The 15,433-nt window shown below is 41.5% G+C and overlaps 1 protein-coding gene and 1 long non-coding RNA gene across 2 annotated transcripts in view; one reads left to right on the top strand and one right to left on the bottom strand.

The window, feature by feature from the left end:
- Positions 1 to 298: 298 nt before the first annotated feature.
- LOC147601448 (uncharacterized) lies at positions 299 to 3,767 on the bottom strand. Its single transcript, XR_015258268.1, has 2 exons — positions 3,553 to 3,767; positions 299 to 910 (listed from the first exon to the last, which is right to left on the bottom strand). It is a non-coding gene; the product is annotated as an uncharacterized LOC147601448 (long non-coding RNA).
- Positions 3,768 to 3,895: 128 nt separating this feature from the next.
- The window catches only part of MRPS5 (mitochondrial ribosomal protein S5), a 58,918-nt gene continuing 47,380 nt past the window's right edge, over positions 3,896 to 15,433 (top strand). Inside the window, exons 1-2 of the mRNA XM_086745640.1 lie at positions 3,896 to 4,050; positions 14,297 to 14,434. Coding sequence (XP_086601766.1) covers positions 3,984 to 4,050; positions 14,297 to 14,434 — 205 coding nt within the window. The 5' untranslated portion in view covers positions 3,896 to 3,983. The remainder of the gene's footprint in view (positions 4,051 to 14,296; positions 14,435 to 15,433) is intronic.

Below are 15,433 nucleotides of genomic sequence, written 5' to 3'. Positions count from 1 at the left end.
GGTACAAAAACACGTATCTATCTCCTCTGTCTGGGGTGGGGTTTACTGTTCCCTAGCACGCAGCTGTTTCCACCATACCTGGAGGATCTTCCAACTCCTTTTTAAAAATGCATTGCTTAGCATTAGTTGCTAAACAGCTAAATACTCCTGAGGCTTCCACATTATAAGACCACTTACAACTGCCTGTGCTGTCTCACCTCACCTTGAGCCCTGGGAGCAAGGTCTGACTGATTCTCCCTGGGACAGCAGAATGCCTATGTTCTTTACCCAGTGTGCAGAGAGCCAATCACACACAGAGTTGAGATATTTGTTTATTTCATTTCTGGGCAGAGATGGGTGCTAGGTCGTATATCCACAAATCTAGCACACCTGGTCACAACTACGTTACATATTTATGCAACTGAAAATAACAGTTCCACCTTTCAGTCACTCCTACTAACTGCAATTGGTTAGTTCTTTTCCTACATTAGGTTAAAGATAAATACTTCTTAAAGTTACTACGCATGCTCAGTGAGTAGGGGTCTCCATCTGAGGAGGGGACAATTTTAGCACTAGAGGTGTGGTTTTCCCATTATAATACAAGAGTTCACTTTGAGGACATGAAGTCTTTGAGGACAGACTTCCTAGGATGTAGGGGGATCAGTGAACATTTTTTTCCTTTCTTGACATCATTCCTTTTATCTATTCAAGGCCCCTCTGGTCTTTCTACACTCCATCCTTAAACAAGTTAGTCATCACCTATGCCAAACAGCCAGTTCTGCTATTTTAGAAACCTGTTTTTCAGAAACTGTTCAAGACACCAGCCTCTTCCCTGCTGAAGCTGACCCAAAGTCAGTTAAGTCCTTCTGACTCTACTAGGTCTCAGAGCTCCTCTTCTTTAGAGATGTTTCTTCTTGCACATCTGAAGTTCCTACCAAGGAGGAGCCAAAGTGGTGTAATGCATTTAGTTGACATTGTTTTTACAATGGGAAAGCATACATTAGGAAGTAACTTTAAACAACAGAGATTTACAGGCAATGAGCCAGGCAAAAAAAAAAAAATGTTTATGTTATCAGTTGTTAAAAATTATCAGTCTTGCTGAAACAAATGAGATAGATTGAGACTTCGCTATTATTCAAAGACTGGAAAACCCTCATCAAAATCACACCTCCTCTGAATTTTTTTTTTGCTGACATTCATCCTTCACTGGAGCAGGCAGCCTGCCTTTGAATGGTCCATTATCAGCCTGCATTGCTGTCCCTCCCAGTGGCAGCACCGTTCACACATCAATGACTAATATTGGTTCAAATCTATTTTACTGTGAAGTAAAACAGTTATCACTGGTGAAAAAAAAAAAAAGGAGCAAATAAGATTTGCTCCAAAATGTAAATGACAGCATGCCCAGGCAGTAGGCTTATTGTAATTGTTCTGGTAGGTTATCAAATATGATGGGATTTTTCTCTACCCTGAGATAACAAAGAAATAGCTGATCACATCGCTTTGCTGAACGTATTCCAGTGCTGGACAGACCAGATGTGGCTCACAGGAATGTAGTGGAATACTAAAAGCACCAGGCTGCTTGCTGGATACCTGTAGTGTGGGGCTTTTCCCACTTTAGCTTCTCGCCACAGGGAGAATGGTGGCTGCACCACGGTGTTTTAACAATCAGTTGTTCCCCTTTCGGGCTGATCACTCCTTTGGCTCTTTTTCCCCACCACACGTACACCCCTTCCTGCCTGCCACAACAGCACCGTGCTGGTGCTAACCAAGTGCTGCTGGCGGCTCAGGTCACCTGCTTTCTCTCTAGCTTCTCGTGGCATCGCCCACACCAACTTCTTGCACAGCAACTGAGCACTAGCACTTGGTGCTTTTCTGGGATCCAAGCCCTAACACAAAGACTTTTCCAGGCTACTTAGCAGTCTGTGGAGCTCAGGGCACATGGGGAGACTTAGCATGCTATTTCCAGTTCTCGGGAGGGAACTTGGGGTTCAACCAGGTAAAATAATAATAGTTCAGTGCTAATGGAACCACATTTTTTTTAAGAAGGTCTAAGTGAAGCCCCAAACCCCAAAACCATTCCGAGTAACTTTGTTACTTTTCAGACTTGGAAGGTTTTGCTCCAAGATGATTTAGCCTTTTGGAAAGTCTTTTCTGGAAATATAAGTCTATTTTTAGAGGGGGTGGGAGGAAAATAATGGTAAAAAACAATCCTCACAAAGGAGGAAATTTGTCCTCTTTGAGTTGGATCTTGAAGCTGAAGGACCAGTAGTGCTTTTGTAGGCTGTGCAGCATATTGAGAGGCTGGCTAGTGCATAAACCCATTCCCATTGACAGAAGACAAAACACACTCAACCTCTACGCTGCTGGCATTTGCCCAGCTGTAGCAGTGCGACAAGGCACAGTTGCTAAACAGCATTTCACTGGCTGCAAATTTTTTCTATGTAACAAATTTGTACAAGGCAAATTCTTTCTCTCCAGTAAACAATGCATAGAAAATGGCATTTCCATTAGATCACCCAGCGCATAAATTGAAAAATAAAAAATAAAAAATAAGTTTAATTCTCTCTGTGACACGATTACTTCCAAAAGGAAGAACTGGAAATAACTACTGCAGTGAACAGATCTGCAGGAACTTATGAGATAATTGGTTTTATCCTTAGTGACACTGTCAGGTTACGTTCTGAAATATGGGGTATCTTAATGCTGTGAAAATGCACCTATTTAAAGTGCCTGAAGATAAGATAACAATCCAGTTTAAAAGATTATATCTTGCATCAATTTTCTGCCAGCAGCGGGTTTGTCACCACACTACAGGAAATTCTTCTTTACAGCTTCTCAGTGTATTTTTCTTCCATAAGGTACAAAGCAATCACAGCGTTGCATATTGAACGTATGACAAACACTGAACACATCACAGGTTGTATGCCTCTGCTCACTAATGCAAATCATCAAGCCATTTGTTATTACTGTAGTCTTAAATATTGGAACTAGTCTATAAGGAAGAAGAATGGTGATGCAGTATATGAAAATGCCTGTATTGCAGAAGATGGCAGTCAGACCAACAACTCCACTGCCTTTGCCACACAGGAAAGAGGAAAATAAGAGGGAAAAACGCTGCTGTGAATAATTTCCAGCACAATTCCCCCTGCCTCTAAAACGGTTCTGAAAAAAGCAAGAATCCTAGTATTCTGCCTTTTCATTCTTGGTATACTAATGCCTCATAGCCACAGTGGTAGGTAGCGTGCAAGTGAGCAGAAGGTGCTTCTGCCCGAAGGGGACTGCACCAAAGGGTACAAGGCGTGTGCAGCGCGCTGAACTGCCAGGTCTTGCTGTTACACTTGCTGTGCGTGAGGTTAGGGTCTCGAGCAGTTCTGAAAGGGGCTTAAGCTGCTGCGCTTCCGAGGAGCGACACAGCGCCGAGGAGCCGGTATTACTGTCAGGCACAGGGGAGCCTTCCAAGGCACAGGCAAAGTTCACCTGCACAGGAAACTGCTTCTGCTGGAGCCCCTTTGGATCAAATGGCCATCAGCACCCACGGAACAGCAAGCACACCTCCTCCAACCCAGCCCTCACCCGCGGGGAGGGCCGCACAGCCCGCTGCGCCTCAGCCGTGCGTGCAAGGGGAACGGAACCGCCGGGAAAGCGGCTGGAACTCCTAGGAAAGCCGTTCGAGCTCCGAGGAGAAGCGCCGCCCTGGGGCCCGGGCCTACCGCCATGGCCCGGCCCCCAGCTACTTCCCGCCGTTGGGGTCCTGCGGCGGGGCCCTGCTGCGGGGCTGTTCGGCAGCTTGCCTGTCGGATCCGTAACTGTGCAGCCGCTCGCGGGAAGGAGCCGAGGCGGTGGGAGCGTTTCAGTAAGGCTTCAGCGGAGTGCCAGCCGTTGATTTTCGTCACTCCATCCTATTCCCCCACCCCAGGCCTTTCGCTCGCTGCCTTCGCTTTTTCTCATCAAGCAGTGCGCGGGGCAGCTAAGTACGGTGGCCGGGAGTGGGGGGAGGAGCCAGTATGGCGGCGGCGGTGGTAGCGCTGGGCCGGGCGTGCAGCTCTGGTGTCTTGCGAGCGGCGTGGCGAGGTGACTGGGGAGAGCATGGTCCCGGGGGCGCCTCCTCGGGGAGAGGAGGCGGTAATCGTCCGTGGGCCCGTCTCGCGAGGCGACAGTCCGGTCCAGGCAGCCGCCACGGGAGGCAGGGCCCCGAGCGGCTCCCCGGGCGGAGGCGGGGGTGGTGGGGCCGGTGTGTGCGCGTAGAGGCAGGTTTGCTGTGTCCTTGCCGCATTCCCTCCACCTGGGGAATGGGAATTCTGCTTTATATCTAAGCAATTTTAATGGGACTTTCTATACAAATGTGGGTTTAAAAAAAAAAAAACCCACCAACTTGTATTTTGCTAGGTAGTGTGAACCTAGTTAGAATTAAGAATCTTAGAACTGTTTGGGTTGGAAGGGACCTTCAAAGGTCATCTAGTCCAACCCCCCTGCAAGGAGCAGGGACATCCCCAACTAGATCAGGTTGCTCAGAGCCTCATCCAGCCTGGCCTTGAACGTTTCCAGGGATGGGGCCTCCACCACCTCTCTGGGCAACCTGTTCCAGTGTTCTACAACCCTCATTGTAAAAAAAAAATTCCTAATATCTAATCTAAATCTACCCCCCTCTATTTTAAAACCATTACCCCTAGTTCTATCGCAACAGGCCCTACTGAACAGCCTCTCCCCATCTTTCTTGTAGGCCCCCTTGAGGTACTGGAAGACCGCTATAAGGTCTCCCCGGAGCCTCCTGTTCTCCAGGCTGAACAGCCCCAACTCTTTCAGCCTGTCCTCATAGGAGAGGTGCTCCAGCCCTTTTATCATCTTCGTGGCCCTCCTCTGGACCTTCTCCAACTGGTCCATGTCCTTCTTGTGTTGGGGGCTCCAGAACTGGACACAGTACTCCTGGTGGGGTCTCACCAGAGCGGAATAGAGGGGGAATTGTTGCTTTTGCATATGTTATTCTTCTTAATGGCAGGAAGTGTGGTAAATGCCTTGTAAAATTACTAGCTTTACACTTATATTGTCATTGGTGGACAAGGTTACTGTTGTCACTACTTAACAGTTTCTCTCTTTCTTCACATGCAGTAAACTTGTACTTCAAATCATATACAGGCTTTAGGCGTGCAGATCTCACTCATCATTACAGCATTTGGGGCAGGCCAGCTGTGCCTTTGGAAACCTATTTTGCCATCAAAGTAACTTGGGCAGTAATAGATGCCTTAAGATAACACAGTGAGGTGGTTTGCTTTTTAATTCAAACACTATTCTCTTCACATTCTTTCTACCTTTATCTTTTTATGTCTTTTTGGACATTTTTAATAGATAGGGATCCAAGATTGTTTTCTAGACTTCTCTAATTTTTCAGTAGCCATTTCTTTCAGGTTTTTAATCCTCTGGAATTACTTTTCAAAACTCAAATGTATTATTTTTCCCAGTAGAGGTTAAAGGAGGAAAGGAGAACGTGTATATTTTTTCCACTAAGGTTCAGAGCTTACTTTGGGTCTGTCCTTCAAAAGTTGTGGTTTAGAAAATTGGGAAAATTATGTTTTGATATATGGAAAATAATACTGTATAACTGAAAACTTCTGCTGGGTGGCGTTTCCTGAATTATGCAGTTAATTTTTGTACAGAATTTTTTTTATCTGCATGCTTCTCGTAAGAGAAAATTGAAGTCTTTTCATTATACAGTCTTTTCATTATACAGTGTTTTTAAGCAGTGAATACTACTAAGGTTTGAATGCTAACTTTCGGTGGTATAGGTGTAGTTATTACAGTGCCGTGGCTACCTTAGCCTTTCGTATTGTAAGTACTCTCCATTTGCAACTTTGCTGCCTGCCTTTCAGCAGCTCTGTCCCCTTTCACCCAAGCTGCTCTGGCATTGTTGCAGAGCCTTTGGGGCAGTATTTTCCCCTTGTGCTCACACTGGCCTTGGAGCTGTGAATCCCAGTAGTGTTTGATGGGTTCTCCGGAGTAGCAACTGGCAGGAGGAGGAAAAACTTCTCTTCTTCTCTTTGGAAGAAAGGCCAGATTACATTGGTAGAAGTATATTCAAGTGTGGTATTAGAACACCTGGAAGATGGGCATGGTTTTTTTTGCTTTCAGCAGAGGATATCCCTTCTTTCTTTTCTTCAAAGGCAAAATAAAATTCTCTAGCTCTTTTTAGCTTCTGCAGTCCTCTAAGAACTTCCTTGCTTCCACATCTAAAAAAATAAAACTGAGCAGTTAAACGAATTTCTGGTTTCTTTCCTCAGGGCAACATATAACAAAGTGATGCCCGTTCTGTAGCCAAACTGCGATTAAAATCAGCATTCAGGGAGTTTGAAAGCAGGCCAGTGCTGTTTCCTTGGTGGAGGGAAACATGCTCACTGTCTAGTCACAGAGTATATCCTAAAAAAAGAATATTTCTTGCAAGTAGACCAAGAAAAGTAAAAGGCTGCAACTGCTTCTAAATAATTTATTAAAATAATCTGTGTCTTTTCAGGTGTGACCCTCTAACACTTTCTGATTTGATTGCTTTGTGTTCCATGCTATCCAGGTAGATAGTGATCTTTTCCATGTGCTATGATTTTTAAATGCGAGGTTTTTAGCTTAAGAAATTAAGTTGTTCACATCCAGATTTCTCCAAGGTAGCTGGAGGGTTTTTTAAAAAGTGGGTTGTATCAGTGCAAGGATTTCATTACTACATGGGCCTTTCTTGAGTACTTAAGAGATTATATGAAAAAATAGTAACGATTCTGAAGTGTATTCCCTATTGTGATTGTTTTTACGAATACATTACTTCTGTTTGTAACAGAATGAACATTTGAATAAAAAGCAGCGAGCAAAGTGTTAAACAGAAAAACCAGGCAAAAAACCCCCAAACTTCATTGCCCATTAGAGGCTAAGTTAATAGCGCTTGGTATCTTCAGAACTGCAATTTGGAATTTGATCAGAACATCTCTATTTTTTTGTACGTATACCTTGTGAGAATGTTGTGATTATTTCAGCCTAGAGCCTTCCATGTGTATGCCTGGAACTATACTCGGGCAATTTTTCCAGAGTTCTAATTAGAACCACACAATAAGCATCTTGATTGCTCTTTTAAAAAGTTTTTTTTTACAGTGCAGTTCTCACTGCTGAAACCAACTTCATGCAGTGCTTCTTTCTCTCAGGTACAGAACTGAATAAGGACAGTTTTCTCTATTTAATTCCAGTGGAAAATAATTGCAGGAGTAGAAGGGATTATTAAATTGTTGTCAATTGTTTAAAAAAATAAAATCAGTGCTCAGGCTTGCTGAACACTGCATTCCCTAGTAAAGTAAATAAATACGTGGATGTTCAGCCTGCTTGCTGAATGTTAATTAGGTGATTTGAAAAGCAAATGGCAATGCATGCCAATTTTGAGCATTGTGTGTGGTGACATGCTGCACCCTGTGCATGAGTCTTCTAAAGGTGCCGTGTTAAACCAGTAGGTAGCTGAAGTAAAGGTTAGGAAAGTTATAATTAAATGGGTACAGTAAAGTAGTAGACCTGTATATGACCTAGGGTGAGTGTTAGAAAGAAAACCGCTTGGGATTTAAAGTTTGCAGAAATAAGACTGTTTACTCCTTAGGTTTACTTTTCCCTCATCTTGAGATTCATTCTTCTATTGTGTTATGTGTGAGAAGAATGAAATGGTTTTATAATGGTTTTGCTATGTGATTTTTTTATTGCTGAATATATATATATTTATACTTGTATAAAATTTAGTGTTTAGCCAGCAAAAGACAACACTTAAAAGTCACCTCAGGGTTTTAGTTGTAATGTTTGTAGCAAGGAAGTTAGTATCACTGAGGAGTTAATTTTTTGTTAGTGTGGAGCACGACTTAAATATAGTAAGCATGCTGCTTTTTTTCTGCTTGGTTGATGTGTCTTTTGCTGGTGGCAGGACATCAGTCCCGCACTTGTGACTTGTCTTAATTTTACACATGATACAGTTTTGAATAGCTTACTGTAAGAAACATTTTAGATTTTAAATAAAAATCCCATCATTGGTGTTTGGAGGATATATAGGGAGTAGAAGATATGACAATATTAATGGTACATACTTATATTTCAAAATGCTGTTTTGTTGAGATGTGACATTTCAAACTGTTTACATTCCAGAAATATTTTTATTCTTTACTCTTTTTTTCAAAGTGTCTATTCCTTTGGTAGCAGTATGTGTACAGAAGTGTGTGGGTATACTTTATTAAATACCAGCACTCAGTGTTTCAGACTTTGGGAATTGTGTGGGTTTGGGTTGCTGGGGGTTTTTTTTTGCTGTGTCTTCCCGCTTTTGGTTTTGTCCTGCTGCAATTCAGAGACCAGAACAGTCTCATCTTCCAGTGTCCAAAATATGGACAACACAGCCCCTGGGCTTTCCCAGGCATACAGTTTTGATTGCCAGCCCTGAACTGGTATTCTCTCTCTGCCAGTCTTAAAAGTATAAAATGTTCCCACTTCATAAAATATTAAATCCTTAAAGAAAACAGGAGATTTGTCACTGGTTGCAGTGAAGCCAGGATCTCACCCTGGGCTTTAACAACTTCTGTTGTAAATTGTCGTATTCGGATGTTGTACTTCTTTAAAAATAACTTTGGATCACCAGACTTCTTGACATCAGTTGAAGGTTGTCTGACCTTTTTCTATCATACTGGTGTTTATTTGGCTTCTCCCCTTTTTTTGACATTTGACTTTTTCTCCTCTTCTGTGCCCCAGCCGTTTTGTCAGAATTTTATTTCTGCAGCAGTTGTTTGTCTGATTCCACTGTCTCTTGATTCTTCTTATTGTTGTCATTTTGTCTTGAGTTTATTTGTTCTGTATAGACTTTTCAGATTTCCATCACAATTTCAGAAGGACATGGTTTTTAGAATATGGAAATTTTTTTGCTGAGGAAAGTAGGAGTAAAACAAACAACCAAAAGCCAATTGCATTGCAAATATTTTTGATAATGAAGTAAACTGTCTAATATTCCTACGTTTTGTTTTCCAAATGAATCTATTGTTTCTTAAGCGGAAAATTTAGAATACGCTTTTGTATTACAGAATTGTGAAAGAAACCAGCACCTCCGCTGCTAGAAGTGCAGATGACCAATTCAAGCAAAGCAATTACTTTCTCACTGTAATGTTTTAATGTACATTTGAGCCTGGCCCAGTGTGGTGGTTTAGCCCGGATCACCACACAGTTTCTTGTTCACCCTCCCCCTCCCCAGTGGGACGGGGGAGAGAAATTGGGAAGAAAGGAAAATTCATGGGTTGAGATAAAAACAGTTTACTAAAAATACTAGAAACTACAAAGCTAACAGGATATAAGGATATTAATATATACAAAATATACAAAATGAACAATGTACAATTTCTCACCACCCGATGTCCGAATGACCAACGCAGCCCGTCCTGACCAGCAATCACAGGAACAACACCAAGCAGCAAGCAAAGTGGGGGGAGAGCAAGCTAGCAAGGTAGAGGGAACGATGCCAGCAAGCAAGAGAGAAGAAAAGGATGCCAAGGGTGCCCGAACGGATACCCGACAAGAATGTCCGAACAGAAAAGGAATACCCCCTCCCATGGGCAACCCCCACTTATATACTGTGCATGACGTTTATGGCATGCAATACTCTCTTTGGCCAGTTTGGATCAATTATTCTGTCTGTCTTTCGCCCAGCTTCCCGCATCTGCACGTTAACGAGACCTTAACGAGACTTGGAAAGCCAGACAGTGTCCTTGGTCTCATTAACAACAACTTGTATCATCAGAATGTTTTTATCAACATTCTTCACACACGAAATCCAAAACACACCGGCTACTGAGAAGAAAATTAACTCCATCCCTGCTGAAACCAGGACACCCAGACTATTAGTGTTCCCGGTGTTCTGAATGTTGACCAGTCTTGTTTTAGATAGTAAAATGTTGCTCCAGTAGATAACTCTGAGTGCATGTAAAGCCAGTTTAACAAACAGGATATAAGAGGAGCATGGCAAGGGAGGAAAGCTAGATTAATTTTATTGTATTGTTATTCACTGGAAAAAGAAACAGGAGATATCCATATGGTACCCCTTGATGGTGATAGTGGTGAGAGTTAGCGAATATTTCTGAAGTTGAAATAACTGTGAAAGAGGTTATGGGACAAATCTACAGGATGATCATTAGCAGGATCAGAAACTATTCACAAAATAATTCTAAGAGAAGTCCAGGGTGAAAAAGATTGATTACTAGTAAGAGTGTGTAACATCCCCTTTGAAATTGCTTTGGTACCTGAAGAGCGGAAGGTGACAAATGTGGCACCAATCTTTCTAGAAAAGCTTGCAGGATAAATGTAGATAAAAAGATTATGCGTGCCTCTAGTAGTGGAAAACTCAGCCTTACAAATCTCTTAGAGTTGGATGTGGTTGTTGTTTCTTCTGAGAGACTCAGTATGATAACAGTGATCCAGTTAATGCACTGCATGCATGATTTCCAAATAGCTTTTAGCAGAGTCCCTCCCCACAGACTTTTAAGAAGTTCAGCAGATGTGGGATATGAGAGTAGGTCCTGGTGCGTTTAAATAATTTGCTGAAAGGTAGGGAAGAGTGTTGGGTGTTAGAGCTCTTTTGTCAGAGGGAGATCACCAGGGGAGTTCCATAAACATCTGAACTGGTTAGCGTGTTCATAAGCTCACTGGAAAAGGGGTTGAGCTGCAAGATAATTGATTTTGGTGATGGTACTGAGTTATTTAACATAGAAAACAAAGATTGACCAGAAAGTTACTGAAGATTGAGTGACTGGGCAATAAAAATGGTGTCTTAATTACTGTGTAGATATAAAGTGATGAAGTTCTAAATCCCTTCATTTCCAAAAGACTAAATTAAAACTGGAGAAGACTAATAAGAAAGGGGAAAAGGGTCACTAGAAATATTATAGCAATGACCGACTAGGCTGGGACTTCTCGAATCTGGAAAAGGCTTCCCAGGGAGGTGTGAGAGAAGCCTGCTAGATCACAAGTGGAGTGGATAGGAGTTGATTTATTCTTTCAGTCTGACAACTGGGCCATGGGGCTAGTAAAAGACAGGCTGAAAATAATAATAATAATAATAAAGCAGCATCTAGTTCATTATGTGGTGAGTAGTAGATGTGTGGGACTCCTTACCTAGGAGTAAGTTGTGAATGCAAGATGTCTACGTGGTTCTGAGAAAATCACCTGTACTGTCAGAGACTGAGAAAATACGGAGGAGGACAGTATTGTACGTGTTCGCTCACTTTTTACTCTACCCCAAGCAGCTGTTCATAGTGCTTACTGGAGACGGAGTACTGAGCTACTTAGGCCATTAGCCTGAACCAATGTATCTGTTCATAAATGTCCAGATTTTTTTTTCTAATTTTTCTCAAAAATATGTTAAGAACTAGGAGTTATTAAGTCTTTGTATTAAAAGAAAATTGTTCAAGGAAATTATCAGTAGATGTGCTCTTTATGTGAAAAGATCATTTATAGGCCAATAGGAAGTATGAGAAGTGGGGAAAAGTGTGCCACTTCGCGTTGTGTTTGAGGCATGCCAAAATTTGTAAGTGTGTGAAGAAGATGGGGTTAGATTTTGCAAGTTATTTTGAAGCAGTTTGCAGCTGTGGGCAATTAAAGGGTGCAACAAGGAAAATTTTAAGTACTGCCACACAGAGCAATTTTATATTAGTTGTAAATACATTGTTATTTTTTTAAAAATAACAAATTGCATGCCATTCCAAAAATTAGATTAATACCTCATGTAGTTTTTGCGAAAATTATTCTCAGATGAACTGTTGATTTAATCTTGTACATTAATATGCATTTAATGACAAACTTAAAAGCACAAAACAGCTCAAAAATTGTGTATGCTTATAGGTTATCACCAGTATTGTCTATGTAGTTCGTATTAGGAATGACTGCTAGTTTAGTAGCACTTTGGAGTTAAGTGTTTGAGTAGTGACTAGCATATTGTTTGCACGTGTCTCATACCATGACTCAGTGATACGTTCTACATTCTCTGTGAATTTAGCCAGACATTTAAGAATCCTCTGTTCCTACTTTTTGCTTTTTTGTTTCTAGACTGCTTTTTATTTTGTGAAAATTAATAGTTTTTTTCACAGAGTTTTCATGATAGAGTTTTATTGTAAACTTTAACTTTTCATGGGAATAAATGATGATACATTTACATTTTGAGACTACTTTGAGAGGAACTTTTTAGAACTTCCTGCTACATTACCCCAGTTAGTGGAACTGATTGGTTTTTTGCCTAGAAGGAACTATTGTCCTGACTTCCAAAAATGGATTGTTGTTTTATTGATACTGGATGTTAACAAAACGTGACAAAAGTCATGCTTATTTTCTGCTTTTAAAATCTAGCTGAAGAGATTGAAGTTAAATGTAGTTTAGGAAGAAGTAGATTTTTACCTTTTTTATTATTCTCATTTTCTAAAAAGCATGTTGAATAATTTATTTCAAGAAGTGTAGCCCTCTTTAGTTTGCTGAATGTGCTCACCGTTTGGATTGATTGTTTAGGTAAGCAGGAAAAATACAGATTCCTTACTTCTGAAGAACACCTCTGTGCTTGTCAGTAAATGAAGGTCTTATCTTGCTTTCATTGTTGTAAGCAGGCACCTGAGCCTTAGCAGTTATAACATGTTTTCTTTGGCTATTAGAGTTGTAAGCTTTCTGCATTAGCTGAGCAGAAAATGCAACACTATGTATGCTGTATTGAAGTAATCTGTTCTGGAGATTGTAAGAGCATGTGTAAACAGCTGCCTTTGTAATAATCAGATCTGGAGAGGCATGGGGAAGGTACTTCTGGAGGTACATTCTCCTTTCAGGAGGCCACAGGGAGTCAAGTTCATGAATTCGCAGAATCACAGAATAGTTGAGGGTGGAAGCATCTGGAGACCATCTACTTTACCTTCCCTGCAAGTCCACTAGAGTAGATTATCCAGGACCATGTTCAGTTCAGAGTAAAAAAAAAAAAAAGAAAAAAGAAAAAAAAATGTTTTCTTATGTTCAGATGGAATATTGTGGTTTTAAATTTACACCCATTGCCTCTTGTTCTGTCATTGGGCACCAATGAGAAGAGCCTGGCTCAGTTGTCTTTATACTCTCCCCTCAGGTATTTATGCAAATAGATAAGATCCCTCGTGAGCCTGCTTTTCTCCAAGCTAAGCAGTCCCAGCTCTCTCAGACTCTCATCCTATGAGGAATGCTCCAGTCCCTTATCATCTTTGTCTCTTTGCTGGACTTTCTCGTAGAATCATAGCGTATCTGAAGTCAGAGGAGACCCATAAGGATCATCAAGTCCAACTCCCTGCTTCTCACAGGACTACTTAATACTAAATCATGTTAGGAGCATTGTCCAGATGCTCCTTGAACTCTGACAGGCTTGGTGCCTCAGCCTCTTCTGTGGGGAGCCTGTTCCAGCGACTGAGCACCCTCTCAGTGAAGAACCTTTTTCTTACGTACGATTCTCCAGGATGGCCACATCTCTCTTGTACTGGGGAGCCCAGAACTGGACACAGTGCTTCAGGCATGTCTCGGTTGTGCTGAGTAGAGGGGAAGGATCACCTCCCTCAAACCGCTGGCAACAGTCCTCCTAATGCAGCCCAGGATGCTGTTGGCCTTTTTTGCTGCAAGGACGCGTTGCTGGCTCGTGGACAACTTGGTGGCCACTGGGACTACCCGGACCCTTTTCTACCAAGCTGCTTTCCACCTCTTTGGCCCCCAGGATGTATTGGTGCATGTGGTTCCTCCCCAGGTGCAGGAATTTGCACTTGCCTGTGTTGACTTTTTCAAGGTTCTGGCCAGCCCATTTCTTCAGCCTGTCAATGTCCCTCTGGATGGCAGCACTACCCTCTGGTGTATCAGCCAGTCCTCCCAGTTTTGTGTCATCAACAAACTTGCTAAGGGTACCCTCTGCCCCACCATCCGGATCGTTAATGAAGATAAGGAGCAGTATTATTGGGCTGATTTCAGATTTGGTTTTCAGAGCACAAATACTATTTTATGATGTATTTATTTATAACTTTTGTGCCCAGGAACGTTATTGCATGTTTTGCTGCTAGGACAATACTTCTACTTTTGGAGGGTGCATTCTCACTCTATCAGCAGTAACTTTCTCTTTGTGACATGTTCTATTGCAATATTCCCCTCTCTTCAAGACAGAAAGTTCAAGTCTGATTCCCTTTGGAAACTAAGCTGTATGAGTAAATATTACTGTTTTTTTCTTCTTGTGTGTATATTTGCAAGAAATGCTGATTTAAAGAAGAAAATGTCCTGTATATAAACACCTTTCTGTCTTCATTCTTAGGATTTGCTTCTTTGCCAGTGAAAGAGAGTTGCTGTTCGTATTCTAGTCTGGCGTGGGCTTTCCAGACACGGTGTTCCATCTCTGCCCCCTGGAATGTGACAGTCGGGCAATGCAGAAAAAGCAGTTTCTTCAATACAAGTAAGTCTCGAGTTGGATTAAAATTATTATCTGTAGTAAGCAGAAGAAGGAAAGAAAATTTTGCTTTGGAGAGATACAGTCATGAAAATCTATGTATAGTAACTTTTTGTATCTACTCTAGTTACAAATCTCTTAAGATTATAGTTGTAACTGCAGCTATTGACAGAAGTGCATGCACAAGGACAGTTTATTATTTTTTAATAGTAAGCAACGGTTTGATTTATGTTAATCTCTAATATATGTAATTGGATGGAAAAGGGAGATATCTTCCCCTCTGTTTCTTAGTCCTTCATTGAGAATATAAATTGTATGTTTATTTTCCAAATTATTTTAGAGCCACAGGCAAGACATTCTGTTCAAGCTGTGCTGTCTCAAAAATGAAATAACTGAAATGCAATAATGTGTTAAACAAAAACTGTTGATAATGTCCTGCTAGTTGTCTGGCCAACTGCAGTATTTTCCTCTGGTCCGGAAAGGAATTACACACATGCGTAACATATTTGAGAAATGGTGGTTGCTTAACTTCACACTTGGCACTGTGAACTGAGATAGCTGAGGGGCCATTAGAGCTATTTTGCAGTTCCTTATCCTATCCCATATGGGAAGAGAAGGAATGGTAGGAACATAATCTCTGGAGGAGTTAGCCGCAGCAGTTTGAGAGTCAAAGTTCTCTGACTTTTTATAAGCCATAGAATATAAGAGCTCTGTAAAACTAGACTTTCAGAATTTGTGGTCTATTCCTGTTATTCTCAACATCTGAGTGGCAGAATACTGTATTTGCTTTCTTTAAATTTGCTACAGAAGTGGGGTTTAAGCAGTCGTGCTGGCTATCTGTTTGTCTTAGTTGGAAAATTTTGACCGTTGACTGATTTCAAAACTGCTGACATTAGAGGACTCAAAAGGCTTCAGCGTAAACCAGAGGCTCTGCATGCGAAAGGTTTTCTAAGGATGCCAGCTGCAGGAAAATTTCATTTAGAACTGTTTCTTAGGCACCGAAGC

This window comes from Chlamydotis macqueenii, chromosome 3 (assembly GCF_036417535.1).
Source record: "Chlamydotis macqueenii isolate bChlMac1 chromosome 3, bChlMac1.mat, whole genome shotgun sequence".
Lineage (NCBI taxonomy): Eukaryota > Metazoa > Chordata > Aves > Otidiformes > Otididae > Chlamydotis > Chlamydotis macqueenii.
Note: the sequence above shows the minus strand (reverse complement) of the source record. Positions and strands in the feature narration are given on the sequence as shown.